This window comes from Talpa occidentalis, unplaced genomic scaffold, assembly GCF_014898055.3.
Source record: "Talpa occidentalis isolate TD23 unplaced genomic scaffold, MPIMG_talOcc4v2.1 talOcc4.2, whole genome shotgun sequence".
NCBI lineage: Eukaryota > Metazoa > Chordata > Mammalia > Eulipotyphla > Talpidae > Talpa > Talpa occidentalis.
In genome coordinates, this window is record NW_023602073.1 from 20,036,901 (window position 1) to 20,061,492 (window position 24,592).

Here is a 24,592-nt window from a genome sequence, read left to right on the forward strand (position 1 = left end):
ACAGGCCAGAGGCACGGGAGGGTGAGAGGATTCACCAGAGACAGAGCAGGGAGCAGAACAGGCAGAAGAACCGAAGTACACTGCTGAGAGAAACAGTGGACAAAGCAAGAGAGGTCTGCTCCCCCATGTGGGAATCACCCTGGCCGGCCAGGAATCGAACCAGAACTGCAGAGGCTACTGACAGCTTCACAGCGCTGCTCTCTACCCACTGCGCCACTGGGGAGGCCCGATAAGGTGATGATTTCTTCGATTGATTTCTTGCTTAACTTCATGGAGCTTAAGGTGAGTTCAGTGGTTAAGTAAAAGAAATTTCCAAATGTTCCTGTCTTGTCTTGCAGCCAAAATCGTTCAAAAGTTGAAAAGGACTATGGCTAATTTCACTATGAGTGGGTTTCTTCTAATGGGATTTTCTGCGAAACCTGAGCTAGAACTCTTTCATGCTTCACTATTCTTAGTCTTATACACGGTGGCATTAACTGGCAATCTCCTCATTATCACCTCAATTTCCATGGACAATAGTCTCCACTCACCCATGTATTTCTTCCTGAAACATCTCTCCTTTCTAGATCTGTGCTATATTTCCGTGACTGTGCCAAGGTCCATTTATAGCTCTTTCCTGCATAGTGACTACATTTCCCTCGGTGAATGCATAGTGCAGTGCTTTGCTTTCACTCTCTGTGCTTCTGCTGAGCTGTATATGCTCACGGTGATGTCTTATGATCGCTACGTGGCCATCTGCTTTCCACTGCGCTACGAAATCATCATGGATGTCAGCACCTGTGTCCGTGGAGTGCTAAGCGTCTGGATCAGTGGGGTCATAACTGGAATCATGCACACAGTTGCCACTTTCTCCATCCACTTTTGTGGTTCCCACATCATTCACCAGTTCTTCTGTGACATCCCCCAGCTCCTGAAACTCTCTTGTTCTAATGAGTACATCAACGAGGTTGGGGTCAGTGCCTTTTTGTCACTAATGGCACTTCTTTGCATTGTCTTTATTGGAGTGTCCTACACACATATATTCTCTACAGTGCTGAGAATGCCGTCTGCTGAGGGCAGAGCTAAGGCCTTTTCCACTTGCATTCCCCACCTTGCTGTGGTCATATTATTTATTTCAACCAGTGTCTTTGAGTTTTTCAAGCCAACTTCTGACTCTCCAAGTGCACTAGACATTTTGCTCACTATTATGTACACAGTTGTGCCCCCAACACTGAACCCAATGATCTATAGCCTGAGGAATAAAGCCATAAAGGTTGCTCTAAGAAAGATTTTCCAAAGAAGAAAAGCTGATATGTTTTGTTGAGATACATCTATTAATTCATTTTTGGGAGACAAATTCAAAACATTGGGAAAACTATTACCTTAAACAAAATGAGACAAAATTAATTTAGTTTTTTAAAGAATGAAGACTGAGGACTCAAGGCTGGAAATAACATACAGGTAGTTCTGGAAAAGTTGCTTGAACTTTGAGATTCTCAATGAGGATTACTTATCATTTGCAAGGGATGTATGTCAAGGATCCATGTAGGTGTCTCTTCTGATGCTTCTGTCTGATGTTGTCTCTGCATTCAGGAAAACACAGATGGTTGTTCAAATTTATCCTTTAGTGCTTTATCTTCTTCCAACTGGGAGTTTTACCTTGTAGTCTGCCTCTCTTTGAATTTACTGATTTGCCCAGAAGCAGCATTTCTAAAATGCTTTTTCACAGAGTGTTTTTTTAAATTATTAACATTTTTTCAAAAGATTTATTTATTTATGCATACAAGAGCTGGGGTTCAGGCCAGAGATGCAGGGGGTTAGAGGATTCACCGGAGACAGAGTGGGGAACAAAACAGGCAGATCGACTGAAGTACACTGCTGACGGGAGCAGCGGGCTAGTCAGGAGAGGGTCTGCTGCTCCATGTGTGTTGCTTTCTGGCCAGCCCAGGGATTGAACTTGTGCTGCAGAGGCTGCAAATTGCTTCATAGTGTGGTGCTTAACCACTTGAGCCACCAGGGAGGCCCCTCACAGAACATTTTTTTACCACACGATTTCTTCAGGCCAGATCCGCTGCATCTTAACTCTGGCCTTGTGCCCTTTAATTGGGACCATTTACCTGTTAAATTTGGTTAAGTAAGCATAATGTAGTCAATTGAGATTTTAAAGCTAATTAGAGAAATGGTTATAGGGAAAGAACTCATATGGAAAAGTTGTCATAAACTCTCTAATATGAATATTCACACATAGTTTTTAGACTTTACTCCTGCAAACACAGTAGATTAAAATCTCTCTCCAAAAAGTCAGGCATAAAAAGAAATTTCCATAAATTTAAAGCAGTTGACAATTTCTTCCTTCATCATTTCTGTCTGGATGATGAAAGACAATAAATATGGGGCTATTTTCCATTGCTTCTTGAGTTACACTGGAATTGGGACATCGCATCTATGAATTGACGAGAACCCCCCTTGCTCTCAGCACCCACTGGCTATGCAGAGCTGCACTGAGGCTCTTTGAATCTTGAAGGTCTCTATGAGTAATATAATGAGGTCTCTGTGCAAAAATATCATTAAACCATTTTTTCACTCTTAAAAAGAAATGGATTGCCACTCACCTGGGTGTGATGTTTAAATAATACAAAATCTGTGAGTGCCTCAGAAATACAGGTTTCTGACTGTTAAATAATTCAAAGATTAAGTAGAAGAAATGCTACTAAAAGTACTTATTTTTTAAAAAGATTTATTTATTTATTTATACAAGCACTGGGTACAGTCAGAAGCACGGGAGGGTGAGAGAATTCACCAGAGCCAGAGCTGGGAACAGAATAGGCAGACTGACGAAATACACTGCTGAGGGGAGCAGCGGGCATGGCAGGAGAGGTCTGTCATGCCATGTGGGACCCTTGCCGGCAGCCAGGGATCGAACTGGTGCTGCAGAGGCTGTGGGCAGCTTTGCAGCCCAGTGCTCAACCGCTGCACCACCAGGGGAGGCCCTAAAAGTGTTGTATTTTACCAAAAGGATAGATAAATTGAAAGATAGGGGAAAAGTACTTATGTGAGTTTAATGTATAGTGATTGATATGTAAAAAAAAATCAATGGATGCAATCAGCATGTAAAACAAGGAAAGATAGAATTAATGAACTGAAAGTTATATTGCTCATATAAACATATCATATGACATTTACAAAGTAATCTGAAACAAAGTGTTTTAACATCATGAGAAAGAGATTGAATCACAAATGATAAATGTGGAAGGTCTGATGTTGACAAAAGTTAAAAGTTCTTAAGGTACCTATTTCTTTCATGCTTTGAAGGCAGTGACATATTTTCATAGAAAATATGAAAATTTTTCCCCACAAATTTATAGAGATAAAATTCTTCTGATATGAGAAACAAAAGTGATCAATATATGCAAAAAGATTTCACAAGTAGAATATCCCATTGAAACTATAAAATAAAAAAAAGAACAATGAAAGGACTTCCATTTTTAATGACTGAGTAATAATGTATTGTGTATATTACCACATCTTCTTTAGTCATCATTCAATGATAGGCTTTTTTGTTATTTCTACCTCTTAGTTGTCAATTGTGCTGCACTGAACATAGAACATATGCATAAACATAAAACATATGCATATATCTTTTATGCATAAACATAAAACATATGCATATATCTTTTCAAATCAGTGGTTTCATATTCTTGGAATGAAAATAAGAGTGGAATTACTGGTTCATATGGTATATCTTTTTTAAATTTTTTGAGAACTTGAATCTTGTTTCCATTTTTGTTGCATCAGTTTACCAGTGTAAAGGATCCCCTTTTCTCCCCCCATCTCCTGCAGCTATTGTTTCTTTTCTTCTGGTAACAGCCATTCTCACAGGTGTGAGATGAGATGTAATTTCATATCTGATGTGCATTCCCCACAGTGAGAGAACAGCTGAACATCTTTTCACAAGACTGTTGGCCATTTATTCCGTGGAGAAGAACCTATGCAAATCCTCTGGCCATTTTTAATGGAATTTTATTTTTTATGTTGATTTGATTATATATTTTTGGATATTAATCCCTTATCTGATACATAGTTTGCAAATATCCTGTCCTATTCAGTAGGTTGACTTTTTCTTCTAATGATGGTTTCTTTCACTAAGCAGGAGCTCTTTAATTTGATGTAGTCCCATTTGTTTATTTTTGTTCTTGTTTCCCTTAATGTTGGAGTCCAATCCCCAGAGTCATCTCTAAGGCTGATCTCAATAAACTCATATTCTCTGTTCACTTTATATATTTTATGGATTCAAGCTATCACTAAGGAACATATCTGTGAGTTTATGGTCTAATCTTTTTTGCTCGTGTTTTAGGGCTTCAGGCATAATCTTCAGTTTTTAATTTCAAAAACATTTTTTAAATTAAAATTCCAGGTAACTGGGTATAATCATTAAATTAATTTAAAGGGAAAATGCTCTGCAGAAACAATGAGTGTAATTGCAATATTTAGTCCCACGATATTTACTGAGAACAACAAATACCCACAGCATGCACAAATTCTGTGCCAAAGAGAATGCATAGCCTAACCTCCAGTGGCCAAAGAAAGGTTGAAATGGACTTATTTTGTCTTCCCAGTTCAGATTTTTCTGAATGAATTCAGAGGTGCTAAGTGTGCTAAGTGTCAGCTGCTCACATTGACATCTTTTCTTTTTGTTGAGGGAAGAAGTTCTTGAATATGCTCTGGTGAGTGTTCTTAGATTCTAAAAATATAGATTGCACAGAATAGTAAAAACCCATAAGTTACTGGTTTTGAGTGGGTGAAAGCAGTCACTGTTATTTAATGTGTAAAATATGAAATCCTTTGCATGAGCTATGATTATTTAAATAGAAATTAAGTATCTGGGAGAGAACACTGTAAACTTCTTTTCCAGAAATAGTTTGTGGACTGTAGTTCCCACCTCCCTAGCAATGCCTTTCTCTATGTAACCATGTGAGAGTAATTCAGTGTGAACATGTGATGGGGTGACTCATGATATTCCTTGCATTCATTTTATTCATTGATTCATAATAGTGACACAGAGATTGAGGTGCTCTCCATGTCAGAGAACATAGGTAAATTGTTCAAGTATGGTAGAAACATGTAAAGATTAAGAATGGATGAAATATTTTAATGGGAGCAATATAACCACAAATTCCATCTTCACAAAATAGAGATAAAAAAAAAACAAGATAAATACTGATAAAACAAGCCAATCAGCCTCCTTATTTCTTTGAATTTTCAGGGAAAATTCTGTGATAGAGAAAATTCAGGAAAATTCTGGAATGGACATGTTAATGGCCAATTTATTTTTAAAAATATAGAGAAGAGGACTTGCAAGAAAAATAACTGGCAAAATTCATTAAAATATCACATGTGATACACTGAGCAAGAACTTTTGTTTTGAAAACATTATATCTACCTAACATTTAAGCATTGATTTTTAAAAACATGAAAGTTTACCAAAAGCTGTTGATAGAGTGTTAAATTTTGTATGTTCCCTTTGATAGAGCATAGAATAAACTAACGTCAATGAAATAGTAGAACAAATGATGTAAAATCCTGGGTCTGCACTGAAAGTTGAAATTTCATTGAAGAAGGAAAGTGATAATCTTTATGATCATACTTAAAGTAATAGCTCATAAATAAAAGCAAAGTATCCCAAAGTAATTCTGAAAAACCACAAAAGAGAAATTTGAAGTCCCTTTATTTTTTCCGCTTCTTCATTTGTTATCACAGACAGTTGTGGGGACAGTATATTAACTACTAGTTAGATATTTTTAAACCATAATGTGACAAAGTTCTTTCTACACACCCATAGACACACAGACAATTGTTTAACATATAAATTTTACATATATATTCATCTATATGTAATGTTAAAAATAGTTATGTAGTATTTTTCAAGAGGCAGAAAGGATATGTAAAGTTTTAGCGATGAGAACAAAATTTGCATTTAATTCCATTATATGGCCTCTACACGAATTATTAACAAGAGTAGATTTAAATTAATGGTAAGACCAAACAAAATATTTCTGGGTATATCAAGAAATATATTCATGCACATGGAATATACCATTTTTGTTGGATTCCCGAAAGAAAAATAAGCAAGCTTCTCCTAGATATATCAAAATAGAATTTCTTAGAACTTCCAGAATCCTCACCTTTTAAGTTTCAGTTGCAAGAGATGATGCGTGGATGAGCAAAGGTATCATTACAATCTCTAGAATTGTCAGGTGTCATCTTTAAAATCTCTTTTTAGTATTGTCTAATTACATTAATATTGCTGTGAATAAACACACAGATATATAGCACATACACAGCACACACATCCCAACACACAAACCACTCCACACACACCCAGCACCACTCCTCCCACACATACACCCACACACACCCAATAAGACTGAATCAATTTTTAAATAAGTTTTACTTGATGTGTGTAAGGGACACCCTCATCAGTTCCAAGTCTATTCTATCAAATAGACTTAATTTCCCAATGAAATTCTGTAGTACACTACAGATGCTGAAAGCATCCATCATCCTCAGCTTTTAAGTGAAGTACAGGAGCTTCCATGGATTTTACACTGAAAATCTGAAAAAGATGGTCACTTTCCTATGTGTCTCAGACTATGAATCAAGTCAACAAATGTATAAAACAGTAATAAATACAATCATTTCCTCACCATTCAGAACTATTACTGTTGTTACCTGTTTTATTTCCTTATGCTCTTTACTCCCTGCTTTTTCCATTCCTGTGTATTTACAAATTTTCAGATCACAAAGCGTATAGATTATATCTCACTTTTATATGTCATCCAAATAGTTACCAGATCGAATTAAAAAATACCTAATACAGATAATTCTGAAAATCTTGAAAATAATTATGCAGCTATACTTTTAGGATTTGTCAATATTCTTTGCTGGGGCATTAATTTTTAGTGAACATAGTTTGGTAAATACTAAATCATTCAGATGACTTACTTAAAATGTCATCGAGATATATTTGTGCAACTTAATAAGTTTCAAAGAATTTGCAAAATAATTTGCTCTTTTCCACAGAGAATGCACAAATTTGAGCACACTACTTGCATGTTTTAAGATTTTTATTTATCTATATGAAATAGCACTATAGTCAATATTTTTAATAGTATTAATTTTATTGGCATAACTGGTTAGGGTATCGTCACATCTCTTCAGATATATGGTACCACTAGATCTTACTTTTTAATTAATAGTACTGAGTATTTTACTTTTCCATCTTAACAAATATGCTGGTTTCACAAAATATAATGCATAGTTATTCAACATTGTATTTATTAAGATTAAATTATTTTATCATGTGTATGTTAGTTATGTTATTTTTCTCATAAAAATACACTGGAAAAGGTTCTGTTCTTTTCCATTACCTCTGGAAATTAACAGTTTTGAGATGGATCTTCATGATCTTTTTGTTAATGATGATGCTTAGTTATATGTCACAATTATTGCATAGTTGCTATTAATTATATATCTCAAAATTTCCTTTAATGGAAAATATATGGAAGAAAACCATGAAATTTTCCTTCACATAAAAATAAAATTATTAAATTGTAATTATAAATCTTTTGTAAATGGAATGGCATATGAATAGGTAGAATTATTCATGAAAGAGAATTAATAGCTAAGAAACATTTATAAATGTTAGTGTATGGGCAGTATAAAACTTTTTAACATAAATCAATATTGAATGTACTATAGCTTCACTAATGAAATTATATATTTAAAGATATTGTGTTAATTTTATTATATAATTTCATTTTCATTGAAGAAGGGCAATGCTAAAATATAGAATCGTGTTTACCCATGTATTCACAACCCAGTAAAAGTATTTTAAAATTGCCTGATATATTATAGCATTACACAAATATTTCATATTTATGATGAAGTAGTGATTCATTAAATGGCCTCTTGCCAAAATTGATTGAGTCCAAGGTAGGTTAAGTCACAGAAATTTTCTTTTTTTTTATTAATTACTTTGTTATTTGCTATATCACTGTTCATTTTTAAACAATATTTGCTTCCCCCATCCCCTCAGGTGTAGTGCCCCTAGAGTTTCTTTCACCAATGTACCCATGCACCATCACCTCAGTCCCCTGTGCTCTTCTCTCCCTCCCTCTGATCCCTCTTCCTCCTCCTCCCCTGCAGTATGTCTCTGATTCATATTGTCTGTTTTTGCTTTGTTGTGTTTTGTAATGTTATTTTTTTTACACTGATGTCTTATTTGGTTCCCCTGTATTCTTTTTTTTAGAGTTTTATTTTTTAATATTTTATTTTATATAATTCTTACATCATTTTTCATCTTTGCACAATGTATGCATTTTCATTTTGGTTATATTCCCCATACAATTGCACCACCCCCCTTATTTTGACTCTAGTCCTTCCTTCTCCCACCCCTCCTCCCCACCCCCGCAGTGTGTCTCTGGTTTATATTTGCTTGTTGATTTTGATTTTTACTTTGTATTGATTTAGTCTTTTTCCTGGTTTCTTATTTAGGTTTTCTAAATTCCTGCTATGAATGAGACCATCCAGTATTTTTCTTTTTCTTTCTGACTTATTTTGCTGAGCTTAATTCCTTCTAGCTCCATCTACGTTGCTGAGAATGGCATGAGTTTATCATTTTTGATTGCTGAATAATATTCCATTGTGTATATACACCACATCTTCTTGCTCCAATAATCTACTTTTGGGCATTTGGGTTGTTTCCAGTTTTTACCTACTGTAAATAGTGCTGCAATAAACATAGTAGTACAGGTGCTCTTTGGAATCAATGTTTTTGAGTCCTTTGGGTCCTTTGTGTCCTTTTGTGTCCTCTAGGAGGGGAATTGTCAGGTCATGTGGTAGCTCCATTTTTAGTAGACTGAGAAAACTCTAGACAGTTTTCCATAGTGGTTGGACCAGTTTTCACTCCCACCAGCAATGTAGGAGAGTTCCTTTTTCACCACATCCTCGCCAGCATTTGTTGTTGCTTGTTTTTTTTTTTTTTTTTGATATGTGCCATTCTTACTGGTGTAAAGTGGTATCTCAATGTGGTTTCGATTTGCATTCCCCTGATTATAAGGAATGTTGAACATTTTTTCATATGCCCCTTGGCCATTTGCATTTCCTCTTTGGAGAAGTTTCTTTTTAGCTCTTCTGCCCGTTTCTAGAGTGTATTGTTTTTTTTTTTTTTATTTTTGTTGACTCGTGTGAGTTCTTTGTATTTCTTTATGATCAGTCCCTTATACGTTGAATGGAGTGAAAATATTTTTTTCCAATCAGTGGGGTGTCTCTTTGTTTTGGATGTATTTTTTGCTGCACAGAATCTTTTCAGTTTGATGTAATCCGAGGTGTTTATCTTTGTCTTCACTTTCACTGCTTTGGGTGTTATGTCTTTAAAGATGTTTCTGAGATGTATGTCTTGTAGTGTTTTCCTTATATTTTCTTCTATATATTTTATGGTTTCAGGTCTTCTGTTCAGTTCTTTTATCCATTTTGAGTTGATTTTTGTGCAGTGAGAGATAGTGATCTAGTTTCATTTTTTTTGCATGTGGAGGTCCAGTTTTCCCAGCACCATTTATTGAACAAACTGGCCATGTCCCATTGCATATTCTTTGCTGCTTTGTCTAAGATTAGTTGTCCATATAAGTGTGGCTTTATTTCTGGGTTCTCTATTAGGTTCCATTGGCTTGTGTGTCTATCTTTGTTCCAATACCAAACTGTTTTAATTATTATGGCTTTGTAGTATAGCTTGAAGTTGGAAGTGTGATACCTCCTTTCTGCTTTGTTTTCATCAGTAAGGCTTTGGCTATTCATGTTTTTTGTGGTTCCATATGAATTTCATCAGTATTTGTTCTATTTCTTTGAAGAATGTCATCGGGATTTTTATTGGAATAGCATTGAATCTGTATATAGCTTTTGGTAGGATGGACTTTTTAATAATGTTAATTCTTCCAATCCATGAGCAGTGGAGCTCTTTCCATTTATTTGTGTCTTATTCTATTTCTTTTAACAGTGTTTTATAATTTTCTTTGTATAGTTCTTTCACCTCTTTTGTTAGGTTTATTCATAAGTATTTGATTTTTTTTTTGTTTCAATTACAAAAGGGATGGTTTTCTTGATTTCTTCTTCATCTGATTGATTGTTTATGTATAGGAAGGCTACTGATTTTTGTCTGTTGATTTTGTATCCTGCTACTTTACTGAAGTGGTTGATTATTTTAATTAGTTTTTCTGTGGAGTTTTTATGGTTCTCTATGTATATTATCATATCATCTGTAAATAATGATAGTTTTACTTCTTTTTTCCCTGTTTGGATTCCTTGTATGTCTTTCTCTTGTCTTATTGCCCCAGCTAGGACCTCCAGTATTATATTGAAGAGCAGTGGTGAGAGAGGACATACTTGTCTTGTTCTTGATCTTAAAGGAAAGTCCTTCAGCTTTTCACCATTGAAGCGAAATAAACCAGAAAGAAAAAAAAAATACCGGACGGTCTCACTCATAGTAGGAATTTAGAAAAACCAAATACGGGGCCAGGAAAATGACTAATTATAATAAAGAAAAAATCAAAATCAACAAGCAACTATAAACCAGAGACACATTATGGGGGGGTTGAGGGGAGGAGAGATTAAGGTCAAAATAAGGGGGTGCAATTGTATGGGGAATATAACCAAAATGAAAATGCATACATTGTGCAAAAATGAAAAATGATGTAAGAATTATATAAAATAAAAAAATAAACATAAAAAAGGAAAATAATATTGGCAGTGGGCTTGTTGTATATGGCTTTTATCATGTTAAGATATGTTCCTTCTATCCCAAGAATTTCAAGGGCCTTCATCATAAATGGATGTTGGACTTTGTTGAATGCTTTCTCAGAATTTATTGATATGATCATATGGGTTTTATTTTTCTTTTTGATGATATGTTGGATTACACAGATCGATTTTTGTATGATGAAACATTCTTGTGCCCCTGGGATGAGTCCTGCTTGATCGTGGTGCATAATCCCTTTGATTCATTGTTGGATTCTGTTGGTAAGGATTTTGTTGTGTAATTTTGCATCAGTGTTCATTACGGAGATTGGCCTGTAGTTCTCTTTTTGTGTGCTGTCTTTGATTGGTTTTGATATTAGTGTAATATTGGCTTTGTAGAACGTATTTGTAGTATTCCTTCTTTTTCAATTTTTTGAAAGATTTTGTGCAGGATAGGCATTAATTCACTGCTGAATGTTTGGTAGAATTCATGTGTGAAGACTTCTGGGCCTGGGCTTTTGTTTTTGGGGAGTGCTTTGATTACTGCCTCAATTTCACTGCTTGTAATTGGTCTGCTTAGTTGTTCTATTTTTCCCTTGTTCAGCTTTGGATGATTATATTGCTCTAGGAATTTTTCCATCTCTTCTAGGTTGTTGAATTTGTTGCACATAAGTGTTCGTAGTAATCTCTGATTATTCCTTTCATTTCTACTCAGTCTGTTGTGATTTTTCTTTCATTTATAATCCTATTTATATGTGTTTTCTTCCATTTTTTTTCTTTGTGAACCTGGCTAGAAGTTTGTTAATTTTGTTTATTTTTTCAAAGAAGCAACCTTTGGTTTCATTGATCTTTTGGATTTTTTTTAAATTTCCATTTTGTTTATTTCTGCTTTATTTTTTATTATTTCCTTTCTTCTACTGGCTTTAGGGTTTTTTTTTTCCTAGCTCTTTGAGATGTGAGGTTAGGTAGTTTCTTTGAGTTCTTTCTTGTTTCTTGAGGTAAGCTTGTTTTGCTATGTATTTTCCTCTCATTAATGCTTTTGCTGCATCCCATACATCCTGGAAAGTGATGTCCTCCTTATCATTCAACTCATACTATTTTTTATTTTCTTCTTTGATCTTCTCATTAGTCCAGTGGTCTTCCAGTAGTGTGGATTTCAATCTCCATGAAGTGGGAGGGTTCCTTGTTTTCTTTTCATGATTTATTTCTAGCTTGATGCCTTTATGATCAGAGAAGATAGTTGGAATTATTTTGATCTTCATGTATCTGTTGATGTTTGTCTTGTGGCCCAGTTTTGATTGATTCTGGAGAATTATCTGTGCACTCTTGAGAAAAATGTGTACTCTGATTTTTTGGGGTGCAATTTCCTATAGATGGCTGTTAAGTCCATGAGTTCAATGTTTTATTTAGGGCTCTAGTGTCTTTTTTTTTTTTGTCTCATAGATCTGTCCATTGGTGAGAGTTGGGTGTTGAGGTCTCCTACTATATATGTATTTTCTTTAATATATGCTTTCAGAGCTGGCAATGATTGTCTAATATTTTTTTGGTGCTCCTTCATTTAGTGAGTATATGTTGATGAGCATTACATCTTCCGGATATATTCCTGATATATATTCCTTTTTATTGGTGAGTTTAATCCTTTTATATTTATGGTTAATATTGATATGTTGGCATCTGTATTTGCCATTTTGTTTGTCTTTTTTTGTGATTTTATTCCTTGCTTTATTCTGTTCTTTTTGTTCATTCCTCTGTTGGTTTTGGCTTTAGGACTTCTTGTAGAATTTTTTGGAGTGGGGGTTTAGTTGTAATGAATTTCTGGAGTTTCTGTTTGTCTAAGAAGGTCCATATTCTTTTTTAATAGGGGAAGGAGAGCTTTGCAATGTACAGTATTTTTGTTCAGCATTTGCTGTGTTGAAGTTTGCTGAATATGTTACTCCATTCTCTTTTTGTCTATAGTGTTTCTTTGGAGAAGTCTGAAGTTAACCTGATTGTTTTTCCCTTATAAGTTATCTGTTCTTCCCCTTGCCAGTTTCATTACTTTTTCCTTGCCTTGGACTCTTGCAAGCTTTACTACTATGTGTCTTGCTATAGTTTTCTTTTCATTGTGATAATTGGGAGTTCTTCTCGCTTCTTGTATGTCTATATTCATCTCCTTTTTCATGCTTGGAAAGTTTTCTTCAATTATCTCCTTGAATAATTTCTCAGTTCCTTTGTCTGTCTCCTCACCTGGAGTGCCTGTAACTCTGATGTTTACTCTCTTCATGGACTCTGATAGTTGTCTAAGGGTGTCCTCCTACTTCTTCCTTTTCACTTCTCTCTCCTTTTCTCTTTTGGCTCTTTATTTCCGTATCTTTGAGAGTACTGATCTGTTCTTCCATTTCATTGATTCTGTTTTCATTGCTTTCCCAGAGTTCTTTATCTCCTCTATTATCTTTTTATCTCCTGCTTTTCTTTTCTTTCCTTTCTTAAGGTTCAATTTTGTTCTTCAGTTCTTTATTATTTGTCTCAGTTCATTTTTTTCCTTTTCATTTTCTTTCTGCTTTTTAATCATGATGATCATTAATTCTTTATCTGACAGGCCAAGAATTTCTTTCATTGTCATTGGAAGAGTTCTAGTGACTGTTTTTCTTTTTGTGGTGTGTTCTTTCCCTTCAGGCTTGCTTGGCTATTTATATTTTTTCCTTCTCCCTGTTGTTTGCTTTCTAATTAGTTCTATGTGTTGGGACGTTGTGCCATTGGTGTTGGCGGACATCTCTTTGGAGTGCTCCTTTCAGGGGTGTCAAAAACTCTTTACCAGACCAAGTCCAACACTGTTATGCCAAAACTCCATCAGGGTATTGTTGCTGTGGCTGTGTTGCTGGGCATTGTCTCTTACAGTTCCTGCCCTCTGTATTTACTCAGTTCCAGCAGGGAATCAGCTAGTTGGTGATTTTGTTCTGGTCACTAGGTGGCTCCAGAGATCCATACTAGCTGAACTGTGTTTTTTCCCAGTGGTTCTCTGAGAAACGGAGGGGGGGCCCTGGTGGCACAGCAGGTTGAGTGCAGTGCTGTGAAGCTGTACACAGCCTCTGCAGTGCCGGTTCTATCCCCACCAGTCTCAGAGCAAACCACATGGTGAGGCAGACTGCTCCTTTCTCATCTGCTGCTCCCCTCAGCAGCATATTTTGTCAGTCTGCCTGTTCTGTTCCCCACTCTGTCTCTGGTGAATCCTCTCACCCTCCTGCACATCTGGCCTGTACCCCAGTTCTTATATAAATAAAATAAATCTTTAAAAAAAAAGAAACGGGGGATGGAGGGGAACATCTCAACACAGGGGCTCTTGTTCAAGCTGAGTGCTGTGTGATTCCCATGTACACCTGGTGCTGTGCCAACAGCTTTATGGACCCCACACCCTGAATTATGCTCTCTAAGTCTCAGTTCCAGGGCTATCAGGTCCAAAAAGCTGGCTGTCACCCTGTGCAGTGCCCACTGTCATGGTCTGTCCCATGCCCCAGATCCTGCACCTGGCTCTCAGTTCCAGAATGGGGTCTTGCTCCATGCCTTGTTTCCCTTCTTACCCCCTTTTGCCTGACCTACCCTCTCTCAGAGCCTGAGGGTGGATTTGGGATACCTGGTTTCCAACTATCAGAAAGTTGGTGATTTTGTTCTGGTCACTAGTTGGCTCCAGAGATCTTTTCTAGTATCCTTCCAGAACGGCATTTTTTCCCTTTTGGTCCCCAGGGAATAGAGTGGGGTTGGCATGGAGTGCTTCAAGGGTATGGAGTTACTGTGTCTGCCCTGTGCCCCGCCATCATGGGGGTCTCATGCCCCAAATTTTGTTCCCCAATTCTCAATTCTGAAGCCCTAAGATCTGGGATGTGGGCGATAGGCCAGTTCAGTAACCCCAGAAATGGTGCCTTTTGCACCCCTCTCCTGTGCCAGGGCACCTGGTTTTTGATTACTCAGTGAGGGTCATTCAGTGATGGTTCCTGTGTGTCTCCATGTGAATCTAGGCCAAGATCCACATATACTTTTCCTCAGAAGCTTTCCAGCTGGCCTTGGGCTATTTGTAGGTTTCTCCTCAGAGTCCTTATTTCCTCTAATGACACCTAGAGCAGTTTATTCACTTTGATGGCGATTCCCACATGGTTTTCCACAGTTCCTGTTTGCAGGGTGTGGTGCCTACAGTAATTCCTTTCCACTCACTGTCCCACTTGTTTTTTTTTTTTTTTTTTTTTAATAGAGGCATGTTTTATTTATTTATTTATTTATTTGCTTGTTTGTTTATACATGCACTGGGTACAGTCAGAAGCGCGGGAGGGTGAGAGAATTCACCAGAGCCAGAGCGGGCAGCAGAGCAGACAGAAGGACCGAAGTACACTGCTGAGGGGAGCAGCGGGCGGCAGGAGAGGTCTGCGCGCCATGTGGGACTCTCCTCCGGTGGCCGGGGAGCAGCCGGGGATCGAACCGGCGCTGCAGAGGCTGCGGGCAGCTTCGCAACCCAGCGCTCAACCGCTGCGCCACCGGGGAGGCCCTGTTTTTTTTTTTTTTCCCCTCTCCTTTCTGTTGGTCAGACTGTGCTGGCTTTGTGGGTGGGAGAGGGTAGCAGGGTTCTCTCACAGAAATGTTCTTTCCAGTGATTCCATCTTCTCTTGTAGGCATCATCACTGCGAATTTAAGAAGGATTATGGCTAATTTCACCATGAGTGGGTTTATTCTGATGGGATTTTCTGTCAAGCCAGATCAGGAAATTATACTTGCTTCTCTGTTCTTAGTCTTATACATGATGGCTTTAACTGGCAATATCCTCATTATCACCACAATTTCCCTGGACAGTAGTCTCCAATCACCCATGTATTTCTTCCTGAAACAGCTGTCCTTTCTGGATCTGTGCTGCATTTCTGTAACTGTACCAAGGTCCATATTTAATTCTTTCATGCACAGTGGCTACATTTCCCTTGGGGAATGCATAGTGCAGTGTTTTGCTTTCACTCTCTGTGCTTCCGCTGAGGTATCCATGCTCACGGTGATGTCTTATGATCGCTACGTGGCCATATGCCTTCCACTGCACTACGAAATTATCATGGATGTCAGCAAATGTATCCATGGAGTCTTAGGCGTCTGGACCAGTGGGGTCATTTCTGGAGTCATGCAAACAGCTGCCACTTTCTCCATTAACTTCTGTGCTTCCCACATTCACCAGTTCTTTTGTGACATCCCCAGCTCCTAAAACTCTCTTGTTCTAATGAATATATCAGCGATATTGGAGTCACTGCCTTCTTGTCTTTTATGTCCTTTCTTTGCATTGCCTTTATTGGACTGTCCTATGCACAGATATTTTCTACTGTGCTGAGGATGCCATCTGCTGAGGGCAGAGCTAAAGCATTTTCTACTTGCATTCCCCACCTGGCTGTTGTTATTTTATTTATTTCAACCAGCGCATTTGAGTTTCTCAAGCCACCTTCTGACTCTCCAAGTGGACTGGACATTTTTCTCACTATTATGTACACAGTTGTGCCCCCAGCACTCAACCCAATGATCTACAGTCTGAGAAATAAAGCCATAAAGGCAGCCCTAAGAAAGGTATTCCAAAGTAGAAATGCTGACCTCCCTTGTTGACACATCTGTAAATTCTTGGTTGCAATTGAAGGTCAAAATATATTGGGAAAACTATTACCCTAAACAAATGAGACAAGCAAAAATTAAGTGAGCTTATATGAAAGAATCAAAACTGAGGACGGAAACCCAAGTATAACCACCAGGTAGTTCTGGAAGAGCTGCCCAAATTTTGATTTCTCAATGAGGTTTATACACAATATACAGTGAAAACATGTCAACAGTCAGGCAGGTGTCTGGTTAATGTATTCAGCTAATGTTTGTTGTGCATTGAGGAAAACAAGTGTAAACCTTGTGTCACCAAAACTCAATCCAGTGATCTATAGCCTGAGAAATCAAGCTCTAAAGACAGCACCAAGAAAGGTTTATCCACAGAAGAAAAGCCTATGTCTTTTGTTGAGGCACTGTTTTTAAATTTGGTTGGGAGACAAGTTGAAAATATATTGCAAAAACTCTTAGCTTAAGTCAATCAAGACAAGTGAAAATTAAGTGAGCTTATGAAAGAATAAAGACTGAAAACTGAAGCCTGAAATTATCACCAGAGATTTCTGGAAAGCTGCCTGAACCATATCTTCTGAAGAGGATTTCATATAATTTACACGGGAAACATTTTGTGATCTGAACAGGGGTCTGTATCCTGTATCAAGCCCTTATTGTCTATGCATTGAGGGAAACAGGGATGGTTGTTAAGATTCATCTTCTAGGAGCTGAGTGTTTTAGCCCTGCCATAAACATGAGGTCATGTTTCTTTGAAGTTACTGATTTTTCCAGAGGGAGCAGTTTCTAAATGCATTTTCACAAAGAATATTTTTCCCTGCCACAGTTTATTCACTGCCAAGTCTAGCTGCCTCTTAATTCTTGATTTGTGCCCCTTAGGTTGGGTCAGGGAGAGGGAGGCCCATTTGAATGTTAGCTTTGGTTAACCAAACCAACTAAAATTTTGAAGCTTTTACAGAAATTAACATAAGAAGAGTTTTCATTTCAGAAACTTTTCATAGATGTGTTAAGTAACAAAAATACTCATAAATAACTTTTTAATAATTACCCTCTAAAATATAGTGGATTAAAATCTCACCCCACAAAAACAGCTGTGTAAAATTGTTGTCATTTTAAAGATTTATCATAACCCCTTCAGGTACCATGTCTGTCAGGATGATGTAAACAGTAAAATAAGAGGTTCATTCCTCATTTTCCCTGAGTTACTGTGGAGTTGGGCTGTCACATGTTCTCCATGGATTGGTGAGAACCCCCCAACTCTCAGCACCCCCTGGATACATGGTGCTCATCTAAGGCTCTATGAACCTCGCAGGCCCCCTTGAGCAATATGCTGTGGTCACTCTGCAAAAATCTCATTATGACATTTCTTTGTGTCTATTTGCAATGGGGTAATTTCCACTCACGTGGGAGGAATATTTTAATAATACAAGAATCTTTGAGTGCCTTAATATACATGATTGTAATTGTTAAAAGGAAATACAAAGAAGAAATGGAAATATTACTCATTGTATCTTTTGCTAACAGAAAGTAGATATATTTGAAATGTATGTAAAAAGTGCATAATAAGTTTAATGTGTAGTGATAAGAATTAAAAAAATCTTTTTCTCTATGGCTTATTTCACTGAGCATGATCCCTTCTACCTCCATCCATTTTGCTGTGGATAGCATGAGTTTATCTTTTTTATTGCTGTGTAATATTCCATTGTGTGTATTGACCACATCTTGATTCAGTCATCTATTTGGGGGTACTTAGGTTGTTTCCATAGCTTCACCCATGATGGTACATGGGTGAATTTGTGGTGGAAATTTCATGGGGACTATAACTGAGATGTGAAGCATACATGGTAAAAAAAATGAAAAACTGTCTAAAAATATAAAAAATAAATAAAATTATTAAAAAATAATTAAAAAATCAATGAATGATTAATCAGCACATAATACAAGGAAAGACAGAACTAGTGAAGTTTTTCCACCAATGAGCAAATGAGCAAAAACATCATGAGAAATATCTTTTGCTTTAAATAATTAATTTTAAATTTACTTTTGCATAAAATTATTTTTGCACAAGGTATAAGTTGTGGTTCACTTTATACAAAATGATATTCAACAGAAAGTATCTTTAATTGAAAATTATTTTCTTCAAAGAAATTTGGTGCCATTGATTGAAAAATATTGTTTGGTGATGAGTGTCACCTGTGTTATGTCAATGATGTTTGTTTGTGTTTGTGAGTCACTAATCTGTTCAATTGATGTGTGTGTTCATGGTTATAATATAAAACTCTGAATTATGGTAGTTTTCACCTTATTATATTATAAACTCTGTTTTTCAACTTCATTCTTCCAGATTTTCTAGGTTTTTCTATGTTCTTTGTATATTCATAAAAGCCTTAGATTCAGTTTTCTGATTCCAATACATACCTGCTGAGAGTTTGATTGGAATTACATTCAGTTTATAGATGTCTTCCAATCATGACCAGAATACTTTTTGCATTTATTTAAATGTTTAAAAATTCTCTTCTCCATGCTAGCTTTTTTTAAAGGATTTTTTTTAAGATTTATTTATTTATGCATACAGGGGCTGGGGTATATGTTAGAAATACTGGAGGGTGAGAGGACCCACCAGAGAGAAAGTGGGGAACAGAAAAGGCAGACTGACTGAAATACACTGCTGAGGGGAGCAGCGGGCAAGACAGAAGAGGTCTGCTGTGCCATGTGGGTTGCTCCCTGGCTGGCTGGGGATCAAACTTGTTCTACAGTGGCTGCAAACTGCTTCATAGTGTGGTGCTTAATCCCTTGCACTACTAGGGAGGCCCCATGATAGTTTTTAGTGTAATGACTTGGTACATTTTTTTAAATACATAACTCCATTTTTTAGTGGCAATAACATTGCATTTTAACATTAGGAAAGTTTCAAATATGCATCATTAAAGTACATTAAGTTCACTAGCAAAGTTCAGATTCCTTCTCCAGACAACTAACACGTTATCTGATTTACCCACTCCTCTTCCCCTTTCTCTTCTGTTAACCACTAATTAGTCCAAACGTTTGTTTTCATGTGATTTAGTTCATCTGCTTGTTTAGCTTCCCTATCTACCACATAGAGTGAAATCCTACTGTATTAGTCTTTCTGTGTGAGTATTTCACTAAGCATAACACCCTCAGGGCCACTCATGCTGTGGCAAATGGCAGGATTTTTACCATGGAACAATGAATAGTATTCCTTTGTGTATATAAGTCACATCTTTTTTAGCTAATTATCTGTCCCTGGACACTTAGGTTGCTTCTAGCTGTTGGCTATTGTTAATAGTACTGCAATAGCCATCGTGGCATGTTCAATTTAGTGATTTTGTATTTTTATGTATATGTCCAGAAATGGATTGACTGGAATTTCTCTGGTCAATTGATTTCTTTTTTTCTTTACTGAAGTAACCATGACTTTCAGGAGTGAATGTGTTTTAGTTGGAGAGGCTCACACCTCTTCAGATGTATGTTATCATCCAATAACCACCATCAAAGCACCCATAGTACTTTTCCCTGTACCTCTCTTTTTCCTATCTCTAGTTTCCTTTACCCTAGTAGCTTCAATTTGGCAATAATATTTCTAGGGTGTGTATTGATTTGTTTTCAAAAGTTCTTTTTTTTGGTTGTCTATTATCCATATGTTAGTGAAATCATCTGTTGTTTTTCTCCCTGCAATTAACTTAATATAATCCCTTCCATTTTCAGTCACCTTGTCTCAAACTGAAGAGTTCATTTTTATAGCTGAATAATACACCATTTTGTGTAGAGATAACATTGACTTAAAATACTGCTCTGTTTTTCCATATTGCACTGCAGATAACATAGGAGTGCATATACCTTTGAATTAGTGATTTTGCCATCTCTGAGTAGATACTGGATCACATGGTAGATCTGTATGTAATATTTGAGGAATCTGCAGTTTTTCCCATAAGGACAAGACCAGTCTTTATCCTCACCAACAGTCCAACAGTGTGCAAAGATTTCTTTTTCTATATGTCCTCACAAAATTTTTTGTGTTTTTTTTTGTTGTTGTTGTTGGGGAAAAGGGCCATTCTTATTAGAGTGAGGTAGAATCTCACAGTAATGATTAACATTTCCCTGATGATAAATGATGATATATATATTTTTTTGGTTTAATATATTTTATTTTATATAATTCTTACATCATTTTTCATTTTTGCACAATGTATACATTTTCATTTTGGTTATATTCCCCATAAAATTGCACTCACCTTATTTTGACCCGAATCCCTCATCTCCTCCCCTTCACCCCCCTGTAGTGTGTCTCTGGTTTATAGTTGCTAGTTGATTTTGATTTTTCCTTTATTATAATTGGTCCTTTTCATGGTCCTTATTTAGGTTTTTCTAAAATTCCTGCTATGAGTGAGACCATCCGTATTTTTCTTTTTCTTTCTGGCTTATTTTGCTGAGCATGATCCCTTCCAGCTCCATCCATGTTGCTGCAAATTGCATGAGTTTATCTTTTTTGATTGCTGAGGAATATTTCATTGTGTATATGTACCACATCTTCTTGATCCAGTTATCTATTTTTGGGCATTTGGGTTGTTTCCATAGCTTAGCTATTGTAAATAGTGCTGCTATAAACATAGGGGTGCAGGTGCCCTTTGGAATTAATGTTTCTGTGTCCTTTGGGCAAATACCTAGGAGGGAAATTGCTGGATCATATGGAATCTCTGTCTTCAGTAGGTTAAGGAATCTCTACACAGCTTTCCATAGTGGCTGGACCATTTTGCACTCCCACCAGCAGTGTAGGAGAATTCCTTTTTTCCACATCCTTGCCAACATTTATTGTTGCTAGTTTTTTTTTTTTTTAATATGTTCCATTCTCACTGGTATAAGGTGGTATCTCATTGTAGTTTTAATTTGCATTTACCTGATTACAAGTGATGTTGAACATTTTTTTCATATGCCTGTTGGCCATTTGCATTTCCTCTTTGGAGGACTTTCTTTTTAGCTCTTCTGTCCATTTTTTTGACTGGTTTATTTTCTTTTTTGTTGTTGTTGAGTCTCATTAGCTCTTTGTAGATTTTTGCATGCCTTTTGGTCATCTTTATATCTTCTTTGAGAAGTGTTATTCAGCTCTTGATCTGCCCATTTTTGATTGGGTAATTTCCTTTTTTATTGAATTGTATGAGTTCTTTGGAAATCATATATATGTTCTCCTTGTCAGATGTATAATTTGCAAATATTTTCTCCCATACTAATGGTGCATTTTGTTTTAATGAAGCAAGGAAGATAGAAAGAAACCAAGGAAAAAAGTCAGAAATCAACTCTCAAGATGGATTGGAAATCATTATATATTAATGACAACTTAAAATGTCACTAAATTAAATTTAATCAAAATACAACTCTATATTGACACTCTATGCAAACAATTCTGTTACTAAATAGATTGAAAACAAAACTAGCACCAAGGGAACAGATTTCTGATTAAGATGACGAGGTTGGGGAATCAATGACCAGCATGGTGATTATGGGTAATAATACCTACTACATACCTGAAAGTTAATAGTAACAACAAATGTCCCATGACAAAAAGATATAGGAATTATGTAACATGCTAGATGTGTTAAGTAATACTACACCAATTATCATTTGGATTATTTAAATTTTATCAAAATACAACTCAAACAAAGAAAAGGATTATCTTAAACTTACACTAATGTCAATTAGATGTCATATATGTCAATAAATTTTGAGTAAAAACAGGACCTACCTATTGGCTGTCTACAAGGTACTTTCTTCAGTTTTAGGAACTCTCAAATTGTCAAGCAAAAAGAATGGAAATGATATTCCATGCAAATGGGAAACAAAAGACAACATGGATAATGATACTTGCATCATATGAAAGAGACATTAAGTGAAAACTTTAAGAGACAAAATGCTTTTAGCATAATGATAAGGAGCTGAATTAATCAAGAGGTAGAAAGAGATATCAGCATAATTAAAGATGGCTTATATAACACAATTTCAAAAGTGGATACTTTACCCAGATAACAATCAGTAATGAAATATTGGGTTGAAGTACATTGTAGACCTAAGAAACATGTACAGAACTTTCCACCTAACAACGTGAGAATCCACATTCTTCTCAAGTGTACAGGGAGTGTTCTTCAGGATAATGATATATTAGGTCATAAAACAAATATTAACATCTAGGAGTTGATAAAGATCATGTCAAAGTAGTTTCTCTGACCTCAATGGTATGAAATTAAAAATACACAACAGGAAGATAATGGAAAACATTAAAATCAGTGGAAAATAAACTACACGGCTCTCAACAATCAAGGGCTAAAAGAAGAAATCAAGAGAGAAATTAAAATGAAAATGGACATGCAGCATACCAAAATTTATGGTGTTTAGTAAAAATAGTTCTAAGGATAAATTTATATCTGTCTCAAACAAATATCCCAACTTTACAGGTCAGTGAACTAGACTAAGGAAAACAAAATAAGTTCAAATTTAGAAGAAATGAAATGAGCAGAATAAAAGAAATGAAACAGACACTAGAAAACCAGTAGAAATATCATTAAAGGTAAGAACAGGTTATTTGAAAAGAAAAGCAAAATTGGGAGAGGGGCGGAGCAACATGGCGGCGAGGAGACGCTGCGAGTAAGATCTCCCATTAAAAAAAGTTAATAGGGAGGAAAAGCGGCAGGTCCCAGTGAGAACTGGGACACGGAAGATAAACGGACGACTCCAGCAAACTACCCGAAGAGAAAGTTGCCATAAAAGAGGACCAGAAGATGGGCCTCCCCGGTGGCGCAGTGGTTGAGCGCTGGGTTGCGAAGCTGCTCGCGGCCTCTGCGGTGCCGGTTCGATCCCCGGCTGCTCCCCGGCCACTGGAGGAGGGTCCCGCATGGCGCGCAGACCTCTCCTGCCGCCCGCTGCTCCCCTCAGCAGTGTACTTCAGTCCTTCTGCCTGCTCTGCTCCCCGCTCTGGCTCTGGTGAATTCTCTCACCCTCCCGCGCTTCTGACTGTACCCAGTGCATGTATAAACAAAACAAACAAACAAATAAATAAATAAATAAAACATGCCTCTATTAAAAAAAAAAAAAAAAAAAAGAGGACCAGAAGGGAGGGAAGCGCAGAACCCTGCTCCCCTCCCCCGCCCACAGAGGCGGCACTCTCCGACCAGCAGAGAGGAGGGAAACAACAAACCAAAACGGCCAACAAGAAAAACGGACGCAGCAAGTGGGACTGTGAGTGGAAAGGAACTATTTCAGCCACCACACCCCGTGAACGGGAGCTGTGGAGAACCCTGCAGGATACGCCATGGAGGTGAGCTCCAGGCGCCATTAAAGAGAGCCCCGCCCCCCAGGAGGAGACCAGCCCCAGCACACAGCCCTGGCCGCCCGTTAAGCTTGCGCGGAAAGCGGCGCGCGGAAAAAGCAGACGCGGATCCGGATCGGATCACAGCTGCCCAGGTCCCTGCGCCTGCGACCTAGGCTTGGGGGGAGACCGCGGAGGCCCTCCCTGAGTGAGCAGGAACAAGGCGCCCAGGCAGGGAAGCGGGATTCAAAAGGCGCCATTCCCGCGCCACTGATCTGGGCTACAGCCCACGTCCTGGAACTGAGGGCTTTGGAACTGAGACCCGGGGCACGAAATTAGGGGCGTGGGTTCCCCACGACGGTGGGGCACAAGGCAGACACAGCACCCCAAAGCCGTTGAGGTGTACTCTACCATCCCCGCTCTGCTCCCTGTCCCACGGGGTGGAAAATCAGCTCCCCAAGGGCTCTAGGAGAGATCTCTGGCGCCACCTAGCGACTTGAAGCCAGCACAGGCTCCTGAAGGAGCTAGTGGCCAGCTGGGGAGTTAGCCCACACCAGGCCCCTTCCGAACAAGTAGTCTGAGCCCACAGGGAGAGCGAGCACCCACAGCCGGGGCAGACCAGGCGCGCAGAAGAGTGTGCCTGAGACCAGACGCGCAGGGAGTGTGTCCCACATCACCATTTTAGAACAGGGACATTTCTTCAGTAAAGACTACCTGCAGAAGGCTTCCTCAGGAGCCAGAGGTGAGCGGGGGAAGTTCGCCCACGCCAGACCCCCTCTGGCCTGCAGTCCAAGCCCAGAGGAGAGCAGGAACCCACCGCCGGGGCACACCAGGCGCACAGGGGAGTGTGTCCCCACATCGGCATTTTAGAACAGGGACCTTTCTCCAGTAAAGACTGCTTGAAACTGACAGATGACT

General features: G+C 37.7%; 2 protein-coding genes across 2 annotated transcripts; both read left to right on the forward strand.

Moving 5' to 3' along the window:
- The first annotated feature begins 367 nt into the window (after positions 1-367).
- On the forward strand, positions 368-1,303 carry LOC119253567 (olfactory receptor 14J1-like). The gene has a single exon (XM_037521072.1). The coding sequence runs from the start codon at positions 368-370 to the stop codon at positions 1,301-1,303; it is 936 nt and encodes a 311-aa protein (XP_037376969.1).
- Positions 1,304-15,370: 14,067 nt separating this feature from the next.
- On the forward strand, positions 15,371-16,365 carry LOC119253568 (olfactory receptor 14J1-like). The gene is given in 2 exon segments (XM_037521073.1): positions 15,371-15,959; positions 15,962-16,365. Coding segments are annotated over 2 exon segments (993 nt in total).
- The last annotated feature ends 8,227 nt before the right edge of the window (positions 16,366-24,592 follow it).